Source organism: Lemur catta, chromosome 14 (assembly GCF_020740605.2).
Source record: "Lemur catta isolate mLemCat1 chromosome 14, mLemCat1.pri, whole genome shotgun sequence".
Taxonomy (NCBI): Eukaryota; Metazoa; Chordata; class Mammalia; order Primates; family Lemuridae; genus Lemur; species Lemur catta.
Window position 1 is genome coordinate 33,142,325 of NC_059141.1, and position 19,579 is coordinate 33,161,903.

A 19,579-nucleotide genomic window follows, 5' to 3' on the forward strand; every position below is an offset into this window, starting at 1 on the left:
TATAGTCTTTACTCTGAGTTCTTATTTCACTTACCTTATTTTCATTTTACCAAGTTGATCAGTTACCAGAACTTACACTTTCTTACCTCTTATCATGTATTCCTTTCTTGAGTATCCCAGTTTTATACAAGACAGTCTTCTATTCCTAGGCTTTGTCTCTTCTACCACACCTAAGTTCCCTTGTTATACAACCAAAGAGAAAACCAGCATTATTTTTCAGTTTTCCTCTTTGAGTTCTAAGTTTCACTTAGTTTTTGGCCTCTGAATATTCCATACTTTTCATGTAAGCTCAGTAATGTATTTGATACTGAGTTAAATTGATACTATTAATTTTAAATAATAGTTTGAGACATATTCTACTTTCATATGAACCAGTTAGCTTTTCTCTAGAATTGTCTTTTCTATGATTATGGATGGAGCCCAGTACCCTAGCTAGCTTTCTTGTAAGTGTGGTCACAGTGGAAATAAAAATAGAGAATGACCCAGTGAAACCCATTACTATTACTAGAAACCTTAGTAACTGATGACATTCTTCATCTTGGGAGACCTGAGACATAAAAGATAGTGTTTTTAGGGTATTCACTGATGACGTTAAGCTTTTGAAACATAAGTTTAGATCTGGTTATTTTCAATGTGAAATAAAACAAAAAATTATCTTCATATTTTGTTTTAAAGACTTTAAAAATTTTAGCAATACTTAAGCATTGAGAACTTTGCTACTTACCATTGATTCTCATTTTGAATTTTAGCCCTTTTGTACTAAATATAATTAATATATGTATAAAGGTTCTTTGTTTTTTGTCTCTTAAAACCACTCTTTAAAATTTGCTGCTGCTTTTTTTTTTTTAAGACACAGGGTACTGTTCTGTCACCCAGGCTAGAGTGATGTGGCCTGATCACAGCTCACTGCAGCTTCAAACTCCTGGGCTCACGTGGTCCTCCCACCTCAGCATTCCAAGTAGCTGAGACTGTAGGCATGTGCCACTATGCCCAGCTAATTTTTGTTATTTTTTGTAGGGATGGTGTCTTGCTATGTTGCCCAGGTTGGTCTCAAACTTCTGGCTTCAAGAGATCCTCCCAAAGTGCTGGGATTACAAGCATATGCTACCATGCCCAGCCAAAATTTGCTTCTTTGTGTGAAACTATGAGTGTTTTCAATCACTCTTGCTTTTTTGTTGGGAATATCTATTGTTCTATACATATTCATTAGACCATATTGTACTAGCTTTATTTGGATTACTTGATTCTATTTTCTAGCGTTCCATCTTCCATGCTGGGTTTTTTTATTCTGTTTTATTTTAGGCTATTTGTTCACCTATATTTTTATCCAAATGCAGCCCATTTTTCATTTTTTGTTCAAGTATTGCCATAACCACAGTACCTTTTGTGATTATTTACAACTGAATATAGTTAGTCTTCAACAAGCTTCCATATCACTTTGAGTCTCCATCAAAATACCCTTACTTATATTCATTTATTATCTTATGAAGTTAATTTATTTGATCACTTTTAAGGTTTGTTTTAAATTTGGTAGAATTTTTTCTTTTTATTAATTTTATCAAGTTGTAGAAATCCTACAAAAAAAATAGGTACAAACATTAATATTTTGATTTTAGGACTGCTTAACCCAAATACAAAATTGCATTATTTTGTGGACCTAACATTTTTCAATTTATATTTGTGTTATATTTTCTTCCTCTAGGTGGCAAACTTTCACAGTTAATTGCAAGTAATCTGGCTCTGAGGCTCCTGAATATCATTAAATGTAAAGAGTAGGAGTAGAATATAAGATTTGGTGGATATTTTATCATACTCTGAAGTTAAATTTTAGATTATTTCAAAAATGTAAAACCTCTTAGGCAGAAAATAGATAATGTTAGAGAAGTATTTTTCCATAGAATACAGTCAATTTTCATTTTGGATAGCAGATGTATGCTGTTACTAGGTTATACTAAAATATCAACAGTAATAATAATGTTGACATCCTTCAGAAATTAACTTGTTTTGTATATTTGTCTTTATTCATGTTGATTTTTAAAGTTGATTTTTTTAATCTCCACATCCTTTACAAATAACTGACATAGACCCCGAAATTGGCAGGACCATCAGCATTTTTTTTTTAAAATTCTATCCAGCATTTTGATGTTTGCTTTTACTGTGTTGCCTGTGTTTAAAGTTGGATTGCTTGAGGTTTTATTTAGCACTGAGAAGATATCATCTGCAGTGCTGATGGTGTCATGAGATGATATGAAATCAAGAGAAAAAGTACATGATATCTGTTAAAATTACCAGAATTTTCAGACTTAAGGGGAAATGATTCTCTCCATAATAATATTATTTTTGTTTTTTAGAGAAGAAATCTTGCTCTGTCTCCCAGGCTGGAGTGCAGTGGTGGGATCATAGCCATCACTGCAAGCTCCCAACTCCTGGGTTCAAGCAGTCTTTCTGACTCAGCCTCCCGAGTAGCTGGGGCTACAGGCACATCCCACCACACCCAGCTAATTTTGTTTTCAATTTTTTTTAGAGACAGGCTCTTGCTGTGTTTCCCAGGCTGGTCTCTAACTCCTGGCCTCAAGCTATCTTTTTGCCTCAGCCTCCTAAATCGCCTGGGATTACGGGCCACTGCACCTGGCTTCCATAATATTGTTGTTAAAGCACTTGAAGTATCCCCCCATACTCTTAAACTATATACCCAAGCTATAACATAACAGCTTTCAGTCATTCAACATGTATTCATTAGGCATCCATATTTTGCAAAATATAATTTTTTTAAAACAAATCTTTATAATTCTTCAGTAAAGGTACTTGCAAGTGAACAGTACATATTTTAGTTATTAGAAGGAAGTCCAGTGAAAAGCCATTAGTCTTCCCAGTTTTGCTATTATTTGATCTATTTAGGATTAACTTCAATTTGTATCTATAAATATTTGAGTAGTACTGGATTAAAATCAGATTTCATATAAAGGATTTAGTTTAAACACCACTTAGTTTTCTTTATCTTCTACACCCTAATAATCACAACCTTAAAGGAGTATTATTTGTGGATTTTAATACCTTCTGTTTTCTTTATATATTTAGGTCATAGTAATGGGAGCTACTAATCGTCCTCAGGACCTTGACTCGGCTATAATGAGAAGAATGCCTACAAGATTTCATATCAACCAGCCCGTATGTGGTTTTGATTCATAATATGAAGAGTTAAATATTCAATTTTTTTATAGGTCTTTATGTGATTTTAAGAAGAGTATATTTTGTTTTATAGGACTTACGACAGACAGGGAAAGAATGAGGCGTAGGAAACCCCATAGTTGCTTCTTTGTCCTTTCTACTCTCCTTGCTTTTTTTCTTAGTTCTATCCTACGATTAGTGTTATTTGCCCCTCTTCAAAGTATATAATTACCTCAAGTTTGCTTAGCCACTTTAGTGATTTATTTTAGGATGTAGCAAGTTATCTATAGAGGAAGATACGTAAGGAAATCGAAATTATAGTTTTGGTTTAGTGTAGAATAAAATTGAAGGAAATGGGGTTAAAGAATTGTCCTATTCTGAAGGCCTGGCATGAAGAGTAACTGGGATTTGCTTGACTAATTATTGGCAGATGTAATCAGTGCTTCTCTCTAATAGGATTTATGATTCTAGTAGCTAAGATTACACTTTAGCTTAAGAACACAAATGTATAGGTGGTGTTGAACCAGTTCTACCTTCTTTCTAACATTCTTTTTTGATATTTAAGAAGTACCCTCAAGTAGATGATTATAACTTACTGATACCCTATAATTTTTGCACAGAGTCCTCAAATCTTGTATTTTGTCTGCCTTTGGATTGAAGAAGAAAGAAAAAAAACTACTTTTAATAGTAGAAGATATGGTCCATGCTGTCAGCATGTTACATGTGTTAACCATTGAGAGGAACTTATTATAATTCCATTATTACCTTTGGCTAAAAATCATTTATCCCATTTATATTCTGCAACTTAACAGATCAGTTTGCAGCAGTATACATGGTCTCCTAAAGACTGATGGTCGTGGCTTCTGTAAAATTATTCTAATCATCTATTTGCTGTAGTTACAACCTCTGGTTCCTCTGAGGATGTGCACGTACTTAACTATAATTATTCTATTAGAAAATATACATGATAAATCAATGAACACATTTTTTTAACTTAATGTAGGAGACTATAAAATTTATTTAGTATGACTGATATTTATCGAGCATTAATATGTGTCAGGCACATGCTAGGCTCTGGTGTTGTAGGGGAGGCGGACACATAAATAATGTAAAATGTGCTTTACAAAAGTATATATAAGGAAGTGTGAGAGCCTGAGATGATGATGAACATGAATAATTCCGTCTGGGAAATCAGCAGATTTACAGAATCCACCTGGCCCTTGAAGGATGATAGGAATTTGGCAAATGAGACAGGATAGGGGGCTTTGCTGCCAGTATGAATGAAGACAAATGTATCATTAACACTAAATAAAAATTCACTAATATAAATTAGTAAACATGGAATTTATATGTTGAAATGTAGGTACTGAGGAGGCATTGTTTTCTCTTCTAATTATTGGTTAAAAAAAAAAAATTTATGGCAGTGGTAGTTTTTTTCTAGGTTTCCTAAAGTGAAGGAAAAAAAATGAAGATTGTAGAGATATAGAGGAAAGACATTATAATCATAGATATTCATTTACTCACTCAGTAAATATTAAGGGCATGTTATTTCCCAGACATTGTGCTAGGCACTGGAAAGACAGGATAAGAAGATACAGTTCAGTAGGACATCCACAGATCATTATTCTAGAGTCTCAAATCTAGACTTTGCTTTGACCTCATCAGAATTTCTGTCATTTCCTATAGTAGTCAGGTAATTGATGAGGGAAGAAATATTAGGGAAACTATTTGATCTTTATTTTTTTTTAAGATGCTAACTAGAAATTATCCTGGTTTTAGGCTTTAAAACAAAGAGAAGCAATCCTGAAACTCATCTTGAAAAATGAAAATGTAAGTAGAAAATTACAATTTTTCCCCATCCTTATATATATGATGTATATGTTCATAAAGTGATCTTAGAGAGAAATGAAGAAGGAATCTGGAAATGTATCTTTGAAATTGACCTAAATTAGTGTAAAACTTGTGGTTGCTTATGTAACTCAGTAACTATGATGTATCTGAACTAATTAAAGATAATTTCCTTAATATTTTAAGAGCCATGTGTTTTTGTATCTGTGCAGTAAAATACTCTTTGATATTTTTCAGACTATTTTCTGGTTATATAAGATATATTTATTTTTGTACAGAAGTTTTGTTTCTTAATTGCAATATTTTGAAGTTGAAATTTAGATTTAAGAAGGGATGATAATGAAAATCTTCAATAGCTTTGTGTTTAAGATTTTTTTAAACAAGTAGTATAGTGACATGGTTCAAAAATTAAAATAATTTTTATTTTAATTATAACAAATATTAATTTATAATATAAAATAATATATTAAATAGTATACAGAAAAAAATTCTTCCTCCCTCCCCTGTATTTCTCCTGTATCCTTTCAGATTGGCATTATACCTATATAAACAAATTAGAATATAGTGTTATTTTTTACATAAACCATATTAATAAATCACGCACACTGTTCTGCGCTTTGCTTGTTCACTTATGTTTGAGATCTTTCTATATTAGTATATAGTTTCCTTATTCTGTTTTTGTGGGTTTTTTTTTTTTTTTGCACTGCATAGGATTCCATTATATGGATTTACTGTATTTAATCATTGCCGTTTCACGGGCATTCAGATTGATTCTGGTTTTTCACTGTACTGTAATTTATTTAATCAATGCCATTTAAAGGGCATTCAGATTGATTCTGGTCTTTCACTATTATGAAAATGCTATATTAAATAACCTTATCATTTCACACTTGTACAGGAATATTATTAAAGTGAATTTTCCAGAAGAGGAATTGCTAGATCAAATGATAGAGTATTTATAATTTCAGTAGCTATTGCCAAATTGTCCGTGCTAATTTAACTCACATACCAGCAATATTAGAGTGCTTCTTTCCCTGTGCTCATGCCAACAGAATATTATGAAACTCTGTGCTAAGATGATAGGTAGAAAACAGTAATCTTACTGAAGTTTTAATTTGCATTCTTTAGGAGTGAAATGAGTGTTATAAGAGCCATTTGAATTTTTTCTGTGAATTCTGTGTTCATATTCTTAGCCCAGTTTTTTATTGCATTGAACTGTTTCTTATAGATTTGTGAGAACTCCGTATGTAATTATTATTATTATGGAGATTTGCCCTTGGTATGGTTTGAAAGTATTTTTTCCCAGTTTGTGTTTTGATTTTATTGGGATTTTCCCACCACATTTATGGCTTCTGAATTCTGAACATAAATTAAAAAGACTTTTTTTCCACTGTCAAGTTTATAAAAGAATTTTCTGTATTTTCCAAGCTCTTGCTACTTATTTTTCCAAAACTCCACAACTGAATATATTTAAATAATATAGTATTCCTCTCTATCCGAAACTTTATATCTGAACTCTCTATTTGAACTTACTCCTAAACTAAGAAACCAAATAGATTCCCATACTGAGGGATATTTGTGTTTTTATGGTTTCCTTCCTTCCTTGAACCATCATCGATCCTATGGCTAATTCTGCTCCATCCATTCTCCATCCACATTTTTCCATGTTTTCCGTCATATCTCATTTGTAAATATTTTAGTTGTATCTCTAAAAGAAAAGTTTTCTCTTCTTTTTTTCTAACCTAGCCTATATTATTACTATATAATACCTAAGAAAAAATTGACATTAATTCCTTATCTTCATCATCTAGTCTGTGAACAAATTTTTGATTATCTCTTAAATGTCTTTTTTTTTTAACCATGTATATGTTTGACTCTGGATCCATATAAAATTGAATTTGCAATTATTTGATAGTTTTAAAATCTTCTTTAATCTATAGACTAGTCTTTCTTCACTTCTCTTCCTTTTTTTCCCCCTTTTCAAATTACTTACTATTAACGAACTAGGTTGGGTTTGTCCAGATTTTTCCACAGTCTGAATTTTGCTGATTGTACAAGGAGTGGTGGTTCTGTAAAACTGGTAGTTGGATCAAGAGACTAGATGAGATTCAAATTAAGGTTGGTGGAAAAGGGAGACAGGACAGGACAACTTTTTAAGTAGAATTATGTTTTTTCTTCAGGAGATACATAATATCTGGGTGGCTTTTAAGTTTTATGTTTAAATCTTTTATATATTTGAAATTTATCCATATAGATGATATGAATTCAACTTTGCTTTTTTTTTTTCCTCCCCTAGCTGGATACCCAGTTGTCTCAATACCATTTATTGAATAGGCCATCTTTTCCTTACTACAAATGCCACTTTTATCAAATTCTCATATGTATTGGCTGTGTTTTCTTTTTTTTTTTTTTGAGACAGAATCTTGCTCTGTTGCCCGGGCTAGAGTGCCATGGCGTCAGCCTAGCTCACAGCAACCTCAAACTCCTGGGCTCAAGCAATCCTCCTTCCTCAGCCTCCCGAGTAGCTAGGACTACAGGCACATGCCACCATGCCCAGCTAATTTTTCTATATATATTTTTAGTTGTCCAGCTAATTTCTTTCTATTTTTAGTAGAGACAGGGTCTGGCTCTTGCTCAGGCTGGTCTCGAACTCCTGACCTGGAGCGATCCTCCCGCTTCGGCCTCCCAGAGTGCTAGGATTATAGGCATGAGCCACTGCGCCCGGCCTGGCTGTGTTTCTGAACTGTGAATTCAGATCATTGAGATTTTGTGTCTTTATGCACTAGCACCAAACTGTTTTAATATTGAGGCTTCGTAAATTTTAATATCTTATAGGGCTAGACATCCCTTGTTGTCTCCCTGCCCCAAGGTTATTTTTACTCTTTTTTTCTGCATGAATTTTAGAATCAATTTGTCTTATATAAGAAAAGACAAACCTTAATATTTTTGATGGAGCATCATTCAAGAGAATTAAGATCTTTTTGATGTTGACTCTTTCTGCTCAAAAGCATATGTCATTCTGGTTGTTTCTTTCAATAGTGTTCTAATGATTTATTTCCTTAAAATATATGGAAAAAATATACTATCTGCAAAAGTTTAGAGAATCTAGCAAATTACAAAGATTAGACCAGTGGTTATTAACTATTTGGGGGGGGCGCATCATAGAGCCCTTTAAGAATGAGATAAAAGCTTTGTAGTCTTTTGTAAGAAAACTGTATATGTACATAAAATATTTTGTATAATTTTAGGGAAATTACTAAAATCTTCCATGTATTCTATTAATAGGTAAGGAACTCTGGTCCAAGATGAGATAGCAACAAATTACCTTCTGTCTTTTAATTGAATACTTGATAACTGATTTCAAAAAAAAAATTGTATACTTGTAGTACTGTTTAGGGAAAACACAGTTAATTGGTAAACCGTTAACAAGGGTAGCCATAAATGAAAAGTTTAGAGAAGAAAACAAAGGGGATAATTAAGTTCTTTTGAATTAGGATGGCTATGGTGTGGCTAGAAATGTAACAGATATTTGGAGGTAGTTACAATTTGTAGACATCAAGTTAAGCACCACAATTCTTTAATTTAAAAAATTTTCATGAAGGGTAATATTGTGTAACTGGAAGTTTATAACATTTCTGAACCATGTATATGTGGTCTAGTATAGATATAGATGATGCAGATGATTTACATGAAGCTGATGGCATATGAGTATAAATGATGACATTTAAGCTCCTTGTCTCATAAGATAGCCATACTTTACACGGGCTATTCAGTTTTCACACTTGAACTTAAATTATTCATGTCTGATTTAAACTTTGATTTCAGTATTCTGCTTTTTTAAACAGTAGTGTCTTCGTAAATTCTTTTAGAATTACATTTGTCATGGGTACAGGGAAATTTAGCATTCTGTTTCATATTCGTGAAAGCACAAAGGATTAGTTTCTAATCAGTTTTATGATGCAAAATATGAATCCTCTCTGGATAATTGCTGACATAGGGATGTCTCTTTTCCTAGTAGCTGAAGACACATTGCTGCCTCATTAAAATCTGAAAGAAATTCATTTAATTTGATTAAAAGATGTCTCAAACAGTAGTGCATCATTTATTTAATAAAGTGAATATCATCATGCTTATACATCGCTGAGCAGAATAAGGGTTTTTTTGAGCAGACTTTTATGAGTTTTTCTTTGTTGAAAAGATTGAAGCTTTTAAAATGATACTGTGTCCCACTCTTTTATAATTCTTTATTGATAAGTACCCCTTAACATGGCTCAATTATTTTAAAAAGATAATGTAGTGTTTTTGGCTTAACGTTTTAAGTGTAAAAAGAATTAGCACTAATAAAATGTATACTCTTTAAAAGTATTATGTCTGACTTTAAGGAGGTAGCTTTTTCCCCTTATACAAAGTTACCTGAATTTATACACTTTTTATAATATGGCAGCAATAGTTACAAGCATGGCCTTTGGAGACAGACCTGAGGATCTCCCAAATTCTGGCTTACCCATTCCCTGCTTTGTGACTGTGCAAATACTGTTTAGCATCTCTGTACCTCATTTCTCACTTGGAAATTGTATGCCAAGAATCTAATAGAATCATTTAGAGAATTTAAATAAAATTATATTTGTAAAATGCTTAGAGTACTATGCATATATGCAGGTGTACTGTTAATGGTAAATATAATAATAAACAACTCCCTATAAATAAATGCTGTTCTTTCAAGCTATTTTAGATGTCTGTTAATTTATTCCAATATTGCCTGAGTTGCCCAATGAAAAGAATTCTCTCTACTTACCAGTTTATCTAACACCTATTAATTAACTGACAATAAAAACAGCTACTTCTAGGGTGCTTGCTTGCTATATGCCAAGCATTATTTTATTTAATACTCAGTTTTCTAAGGAGTACATGTTAGACCTGTTTTACAGCTGAGGAAACCGAAACTCAGAGAAGTTATATAACACCTTGCCCAGGATCACACAAAGAAGTGATAGAGCCTTTCTCTTAAGCATGAGGGCTGTGCTACCTCTGTTGATTAATCTTGCTTCCCCAATGACTGGAATCTTCACGTTTTCATGATTTTCTTATACTTGACTCGTTCATCTTTGTAACTTTATCACTTTGTTACGCACAAGATTGTGAATGGTGAGAAATAGCATGGCCCAGTGATGGAGTGGACAAAACATAGGGAGGGTGGAGGTGTTGGTGGTTTAACTTTTAACAGAGTGTAATTTGGAAGGAAGGTCTTTTAAAGTACTTTTTTAAATTATAAAATTCAAACATAAAAACATCCTTATATCTCCCACTCAGATTTAACAAGCAGTTTTAACATATTACCATAGTTGCTTCGTATCTTTTGTTTTTTTTTCCAATTAAATACAGCCTTACAGAGCAAACCAAGCAACCTCCCTCTACACACCCACACACACCCATCACCATCACTGGTAACCTGCTGTCCGGAAGTTGATAGTGTATCAGTTCACAAATATATGTGGACAGATAACCTAATACATGTGTAGGTATAGGTTGTTTCTACTCTTTCACTAGTACAAATAGAAAGAAATTAGATTCTTATATATGTCTGTCTCTTATGTACACATGTAAGAAGAGTTCCTCAGACACAAAAAAAATTAAAACTACAAAGGAAAGAATTGACAAGTCTGACTATAATCACACTTAAAGCTTCTGTATCACAAGATAACATGAACAAAGTGAAAACACAAGCCACAGGGAGAACATTTGTAACTGTATAACCAACAAAGAACTAATGTCTAAATTATATACCAAATTTCTGTAATGAATTTGTCAAGTTTTATGTATATACATTAGAGCACAGGTGCTATCACTAGCCATAAGAACTTACTGTTTGGTGTATCAGTATATGAGACATATGTTAAAAATTCCCTAGTATTTTGTGGATTTGTCCATTCTCTATGTAATTATATTAATTTTTGCTGTGTATATTTTGAGGCCATGTTATGTGTATATATACAGGTACAAAATTATATTTTTCTGGTGAATTATTATTTATCATTATATAATGATTTCTATTCCCATTATGCATTTTGAGAAAAAATCTCATCAACTAGAAGTGCATTAGCTTTCTTTTAGTTAATATTTGCCTTGTATATCTTTTTTCAGTCTTTTACTTTCAATTTTTCTGGTTTTTTTCTTTTTCTTTCAAATGTAACACAAAGCCTGTTTGTTTCCCCTTCAGCACAGGTGTGGTTATTACAAACCTCAAATAGCTATGTTTAGTTTTTTTTGTATAATCTAATCTTGTTTTTCACCACCCTATTTAGTTTGCATTTGTGGTGATTACTGATAAATTTGGATTTGTCCTTTATTATTTTAATACTTTCCATATATTATGCTTTTTCTTTGCTTCTTCCTCTCCACCCCCCAAGTCCTGTGTTCATTAGTATTGCTCTTGTATTCTTTATTCCCTTTTCTTCCCTTCCTCTAATAGTTTGAAAGTTACACATTCTTTTAATCCTTTAGTGTTGCCCTTAATATTTTTTTGACATATATACATAAAGTGTAGATTAATAGTATCAGTGCCCTCTTTCCAATGGACCTTAGGCAACCTTAATGTAGATGCCTTCTCTGTCTTACATGTTCTTATCATTTAGCATTTTAGTTCCACTTTGTTTCTGCACCCCAGATTAAATGATTATTATTACTGTTTATAAAGCTAAAGCTTGTTTAGATTTATCTGTATGTTAACCATTTTCTTTGCTTATCATTGCTGCTTGTACTACTCCTACCTTCTGGGTTCCTTTTTATCAAGAGTATATGATTACTCTTCATTTAACCCTCAAATTTAGGAGCGAGAGCACTGTCATGAGAGATCTGGCAATAGTCTCCATGTTTCCTTGTCTCCAAGTCTCTTGTCCTTGTGTAGAGTTGCTGTTCCTATTCCAATACTGGGTCTTCCACAAACACAAGTGAGAATTTAGTAATTAATAAAGGTAGCATTTCAAATCAGTGGGGGAAAGTAAATTTTTTTGTAACAAGTGATTAGCTGTATGGGGGGGAAACACAGCTGGACCTCTGCTGTTATATATTGTGTCAAATCCTGGCTCTGACTTGACCTTCTTGACCTCTCCAGGTCTCATGATTCTTAACAGCAGACGAAAATGATAATATTTACCTGACAGGATTAAATGAAAATAATACATATAAGATACTTAGCACACACAGTAAATGAGACATAAGAATCATTTAATAGATAGTAGTCATAAATAAAATTTTTTCTTGCTCATTTTCTCTTTTAAATCTACACATAAGTGTAGTATAATGATTATATTATCCCAAATCTGTTACGTGGCTAGGACAGTCACTTAGTTGGCTGGACTATAAGCTTAGGTTGGGGAGCAAAACTACAGGTGTTGAACTCATGTTGAGGTGGTAGAATACCAAAGCATTATAGTTAAATGAAGTAAAGTAGAGTACTTTTTTTGTAGTAGACTCTGAACTTAATGAGGTAGGCTCTTTGCCAAGTACTGTATGTTGAACACATTATAGAAACATGAGAGGTACCAAAATGTATCCAACAGTGTTTGAATGTCTGTTCTTCCCCATCATTCCACAGTGTATCTAGTAAGACTTATTTCCATCTTGCTTATAATGACAAATAATGAAAATTAAATTTCTAATTTCTAAGCTTTTATGGCTAAAAAAAGTCTTCTAGAAACTGAAAATACTTTAATGTTTCTCCTCTAATGTTATAATGTGCTTAACTTTCTTTAACTCAAGATTGATGTTCCGTAGTATCCTTTGCAGTATATTTTGTATTTGTTTTTTAAGCATGTTTCATATTTGTTTAAGGTGGATAGGCATGTAGACCTGCTAGAAGTTGCGCAGGAAACTGATGGGTTTTCAGGAAGTGACCTAAAAGAGATGTGTCGAGATGCTGCCCTTCTCTGTGTCAGAGAATATGTTAATTCTACATCAGAAGAAAGGTATGTGTATTTTGACTTGATTTCTAGTATTTGTCAAAACCTTTTAGAGCTTTTAGATTAGTTTATTTTGCTTTCCAATAGTAACCCTGCTTATGCAATAAAAGGTAAATTTGAATTAGCAACTTCCCGCCCACCACCACCAACAACAAATTTATTTATTGCCATTTTTCTAAAAGGGAGTTCTGAAAATGAATGGGGAAGGGATTGTGGGGAAGATCTAGAATGAAGAAGGAAAAAGCTTAATTTCTACTGATCGTCTGTAGAATGGTCACAGAAAGCTGACAGAAACCTCAGGTGACCCATCTCTATTAGGAAAACAGGATTCTCTAGCTAGATTGCTTCTACATCTTAAATTTCATTTCATGTAGAAATGAATGTCTTATCTCCTAGAAATTTCACATATAAATGTGAGTGAGGGGAGTGGGGGTGTGGAGGACTAGACTTTAATTTGTTAAGAAGAATGTATTTACTGAATAAATAAAGCATTCGTCACTGTAGCAAATTTTACTTGAAACCAGTTTCAAAGTATGGTGAACTTGAAAAACCAATTTTGTATCAGCCTTATTCCAACAGAGATACTAGTGCACTGGAATAACTGAGCCCTGGTGAGCCATGTCCTTTAAGGAAATTTCCTAAAAGGCCACTTGCCCTGAATCAGTATTATACTGCATTTTTTTTTTTCAGAATATCAACCTTCTAACAAAGACTCTTAGTAAACTAGTGTACTTCTGGTGGTTGTAATGAATGAGTTCTCTAATTCTTGCCCCTTTGTTTCTAGATCTCCCTTCCTCAGCTCCCTGAGGTTTTCATTCCCAATGACCCTGATTTGCCTATAATATTCACACATTTAATTACATTGTGTTAACCATAGCAAGCTTCACCAAAACTTTTTTTTTAATGGAAAGGAATATAGGCTGTGCACAGTGGCTCATGCCTGTAATCCTAGCACTCTGGGAGGCCGAGGTGGGAGGATTGCTTGAGCTCAAGAGTTTGAGACCAGCCTGAGCAAGAGTGAGACCTTGTCTCTACTATACAAAGTAGAAAAATTAGCCTGGCGTCATGGTGCACACCTGTAGCCCAGCCACTCGGGAGGCTGAGGCAGGAGGATCACTTGAGCCCAGGAGTTGGAGGCTGCAGTGAGCTACAGTGACACCACTGTACTCTACCCAGGGTAACAGAGTGAGACTCTGTCTCAAAAAACAAAAAAGGTATACATGAAAGCTACCCTGTCACCCAGTAGCTGTGTATGCATTGGTTCTGGACCCATCTGTAGTGCTCCCTGTGGTCCCATGATGGAGAGGTTCATTTTATTTATTTGTTGCCAAATTAATCCAATTACTTTAGCAACCTGGGAATCCTTTTTACCTCTGGAGCCAAGAACCTACCTTCCAAAAGTTTTTATTCTTGTATATAAGATTAAAAGGAGAAATAAGCAACCTATAAAATTTTGCTTTAATAAATTATGTTAATAATGAAATGCCTATTTTTCTGCTGTCTCAAAACCCTGAAGGCTTTATATTTTAGTATGAAAAATATGGATAGACTTGGGTTATCATAACTTTTTCCCTAAGTGCCTGTAAAATTATAATGAAGCCATAATACACTGGACTTTGTTTTTCTCATTATTGAAGTGGGAAGGATTTTTAGGTTTTTATTAATAGCGAAGAATTTCACTTTCAATTTGTAAAAAGCAAAGCATGCACATGACTGTATACCTAGGCTTGCTACTTTTTAATTCCAGTTTTTGTAGGAATAATTTTTGGTTTCTTGATTGGAATTATATTCCCATTTGGATAAACTGGCACTGCTTTACTATTTGCACCTTATGGTAATATTCTGTACCTTAACATTCTTAGGGTGTGAAGTCTTAGATTTTAGCCAATCATTTTAGCTTCCTACTTCTTAACAGTCAGTGCTTTTTAAAAATCTCTTAGACTTGTATGTGCATAGATAATTCCTGGAGGAATTTACGTGGAGCTATTAATTGTGGTTGTCTTTGGGGTCTTGAATGGTGAAGAGATTTCATTGTTACACTCTTTTGTACAGTTGAAAACAAATATTTTTTACTTCATCTTTTTTTAATCTTGGAAAAATATTTTAAGGTGTATTCTAAAATTATTTGAATATTTTGTGGTTTTGTTTGCATTTTTAGCCATGATGAAGATGAAATTCGGCCTGTGCAACAGCAAGACCTGCATCGGGCAATTGAAAAGATGAAGAAATCAAAGGATGCGGCATTTCAGAATGTTTTAACACATGTTTGTTTAGATTAAGAGTAAAAATCATTTGTACAGTTCAGTGATCTAATTTGGTGTTCCCTCATATCAGTGGAAAGAGTGGAAGGAGAGCTCTTTAAACCATGAGGGAGTTCAGTGTTTATGGTTTTATACTCTGAATTCTAAGTTATTGAGATACAGTTGTTACATAAATGGTATTACTACTTGTCAGAAATCATGAGGAGGAACAATTTAATCCAGCCTGAGCGTGGGTGCTTATGTTTGACCTCTTTAGCCATATGTTGTTGCAGCCTTATAGAATCTAAGCTGGTCTCAAAGTAATAAATGATTTATTGGGTCATTAGTGAGAAATGGGAATGTGGTTAGGTGCTGGTTCTTAGACATGTGAGTGTGTGTTTGTGTGGGTGTATTAAATGTATATATCCACATATTTTATATTGACATTCTGTAGATATGTTTGAATACAGAAACTTTTTTTTATCCCAACTACTGAATCCAAAGTACCAAATAGTATATAGCAAAACTAAGATTTAATTAAGGTTGTGTCGAAATGGTACAGTGGTTCAGACATTTCCAATTGTCATTTGTGTTAGCCTTCTTTGAGTGTTTGTCAGTCTGCGGTTGAATAGTTGGATCACCCATACCATATACATGGGCTCAATTATTCTGGTTGTCAGTATAGTCAAATAAAAATACTTAATTCAGTGATCAGCATTGAATAGTTGTTAGGCCAGTTATGTGATCAACACTGATTTTACCACTTTCTGCAAGCACACTGAGTAGAGACATTTTTTTAAATTTTAAATTTATTTACATGAAAGGTGGATTGAAAGCCTTTCAAAAGAATAGGTTTGAAAAACCTCAGTGCCCTTCAATACATGTATGTGACTTTCTTTTCTTCATTTAATGTAACAAATAGTTCCGTTGTAACCATGTTTTTTTTTAATGTTGTTTTAAAGTTATATGTTCTTTAATTATGGTAAAATATAATTTGGTCACCAGAAATGAAATGATAGTTTAAAACAAGTAGCTGTTACTAAATGTGCTAAAAATACTCATTTTGTAACTAATTTTTTTAAGTTTTCTTAGTATATTATAAATTGTGCCCAGGTTAAGTACAAATATACACCTCAAAATTCCATATTGTATCTGTAGTCATTTGATGTGAGCTACATATGAAATTTTTTTTGTTCAAAATTCTGCTAACCAGAATTCTGTTATAGCCACCTAAACACACAGCATGAGGAAAGTGGCACAGTACAATCTTGAGATACCTTCTGAATCATCAGAAAGATTAAATTATGCTTCATGTTTTTTTTTTATTGTATTTCTTTGAAAACTCTTAATTTTTAGTCATGAGTTAATTTCTCTGATAATGTCTCTCACTAGAATCTATTAAAATTAGATAGTTTATTCTTCAATTGTACTTTGAATGGTTGGGTAGAAGTTTCAAGAGAACACTTTGGATAACAAAAAGCAAGTTATGAAAGATTGTGAAGATGATAGAAAAATTATGCAAGATACCAAAAATAAAAAATTTTATCCCATTTGTAAAAACTATATTATATTATTATTTCATAAATGTGTATGGGGGGGTCACTCTTTGTTGATTTATCTCTATTTAATCCTCAGTCTTTTTCAGTTATTTTAAATTTTCTGGGGTTTTTTTTTTGGTTTATAAAACTTGCGTTTGGACTTTTTTTAGTCTTTCTATGGTACTTTCACACTTTTATGGCATATATTCTAGTATCTAATCATTCTGTTTTAGTATGAATTTCAGTGAGCATTTAATTTTAATCTGGTAGCATATTGATCAAAAATAAGGAGTGATGTATCCTCCTTATGTCCTTTTTTTTTTGGCTTCTCTTAAATTCAAAATATCCAATAGTAGTAATTATTAAATTTGTCATGGTTTTAATCATCAAATGAAGTTAGAGAAATCACTAATCCCAGCAACCTTTACTCATCTAGGCATATTAAGGCCATAAAGTAAATGAGGAAACTTTATTTTCCTATGATTTTAAAGAATTTTAGTGCTGTGTAATATCTGTCCTTCTGTTTTAGACATTCATTCATTTCACATGTATAGTTGGATTCTAGATTCTAAGATACTTCATTTAGGGTAATAATTAAGAGTACTGGATCTAGAATCAGACTGCCTGAGTTTAAATCCAGGCTCCCCATCAATGAACTGTGTGTCTCCTTGGACAAGTTACCTTATTTCTTTGAGCCTCAGTTTCTCATCTATAAAATGGTGCGACAGTGGCTCCAACCTTAAAGGACTGAATGAGATAATGCATGTAAGGCCCTCAGCACAGTGTCTGGCACAGTTACTGCTCAGATGTTAGCTGTCACATGATTAATATTACTTTTACACACAGATACATGTATCCTGTTGACCAGGCTCGATCTTTAAGCTTTCTTCATGCTTAAACCAGTTTTGCAATCCCTATGTCTTGTACTCTAGCGATCGAGATTGAAAGGATAACCTGTGTGATATTTCTCTAAAAGCCTCATTGCTGGAAGACTTCTGATAAGTCTGATGTGTCTCAAGCTATTCCCAAGGCTTTTTTATTATTTTTTTTTTAGAGTTTAGAAACTCAATATTTGAGTCAATTCAGTATCTCCTTTCCTGTTTCTCTCCTTTCCATCTCATCCAACCCTCCACCTGCAGGTAGATTCAGCACTCATTAAGAGCTGGACTGGGGTAATCTATATGGACCATAATAACCTAAAATTATTAAGTAGCTATAACTTACAGATTTAATGCTAGATTAGGATATCTCAAGCCTTGAGTTCTTGCGTAAAAATGGCAACAGTAGCATCTCAGAATTTTTTTTACTGGAATTGTGTTTGTGGACAAATGTTACAGCTTTTTTCTGGATAAACAAAATAAATTGGATGATGTATATTTTATAATTTTCTTTTTAGCATCTCTTAAAATCAGAATATTGAATAGAATTCTGGTACACTGAGCATATATACTGCATGACCAAAACTCCAGCACAAACTGGATGCCTTAAATAAAGCCATAGACTAATTCCATCTAGAGCTGACAGAAATCCTTCAAGGCCTTCATTATTTAATTAGCTGTAGATTTAGTCATCGAAGAGTTTCCTAAAAGTTAAAGCTCTCTTTACATGTATAGGAAAAATTTCTGCCCAAGTCATCATGTTTATGAAACCGTGTTGAGGAGAACTCAAACCTTATTAAATACGGTCTCCTAACTGAATTCACTATATATGCAAATGAGATCAAACAAACTATTTAGCAATGTGGATAAAAACAGAAAATATCCTAGTTACATTGGTGTAAACTTTTTACTATTAATATTAATGGTCCATAAGGGTCTCATTATTAAAACACTGAACTGGAGTATATTTTTGTAATTGTCTAATATCTGCAGTTATAAGTCTGTTTGAGAACACCTTCAGATATTAGCTTTTGTGCTTTTAAATTGGTTATAGTGAATGTTAGCGCTCAGTGTGGAATGCATCAGAGACACAGGTTTGTGAATCATGACAGCTCGGTTTTAAAACTAAAACCAAAACATGCAAACTTGGAACTGAGAATAGAACACAATAGTGTATACCACACTGTTCTGAAGATGCATAGTTTTTCAGAAATTCTAGGAATGACCTAGATAAATAGGGAATGGCCATATCCAGTATAACAAAGCCCTTTGTAGGCATGGGACTACAAAGAATACCAGTTAGGATTCTGTTGGAAGCAACCAACTATAGCTAACCTAAGCAATAAAGAATTTATTTGAAGGATATGGAGAGCTCATGAGATCAAAGGGAAGCTAAAGAACCAGACTTAGGATAGAAACTTGGAAAGCTCCGGAAGGTTTTCTTAGCAGAAATTGCTCAATAATCTTGCTTTTATTCCTCCTGGATTAAATGAACTCGGTCTCTTTAAATTGCCCACTTAGGGTTCAAATTCCTGGAAGTGAGTGCGCAAACCCAGGTCAAAAAGCACCCCTAGCAATCTTGGAGCTTTGGGAGGACCCTCCAGGAACTCCTTTGGCTTAAATGGTTTGAGACAAAGTATCTGGATTTCCAGTTTACCAAGACTAAGTGCAAAAGGAGAGAGAGAAATTATTCAAAGGAAATTGTGAGGAAAGGTACTGGACAAACAAAAAAGGACAAATGGCCAAGTGGTCACATAAAGCCATAGATAATGTGCTCAATGAAGGGCATTATAACAAGCGGCCATGCTGGAAGTATGAGCAACCTGCATATCGGGTGTGTGTGGATGGGCCTTCAGGGACTACTTGGTCAGATCCCATAAGTTCTACTTCCACATGCCCAACTCTGCCTAGATGGATGACATTTGAACTTGTAATTTTTAAATTTTGTT

General features: G+C 33.4%; 1 protein-coding gene across 1 annotated transcript in view; it reads left to right on the top strand.

Annotated features, from left to right (window-relative positions):
• Positions 1–16,777, top strand: part of ATAD1 (ATPase family AAA domain containing 1) — a 45,486-nt gene extending 28,709 nt beyond the window's left edge. Inside the window, exons 7-10 of the mRNA XM_045569278.1 lie at positions 3,079–3,168; positions 4,948–4,998; positions 12,847–12,980; positions 15,133–16,777. Coding sequence (XP_045425234.1) covers positions 3,079–3,168; positions 4,948–4,998; positions 12,847–12,980; positions 15,133–15,253 — 396 coding nt within the window. The 3' untranslated portion in view covers positions 15,254–16,777. The remainder of the gene's footprint in view (positions 1–3,078; positions 3,169–4,947; positions 4,999–12,846; positions 12,981–15,132) is intronic.
• Positions 16,778–19,579: the final 2,802 nt, after the last annotated feature.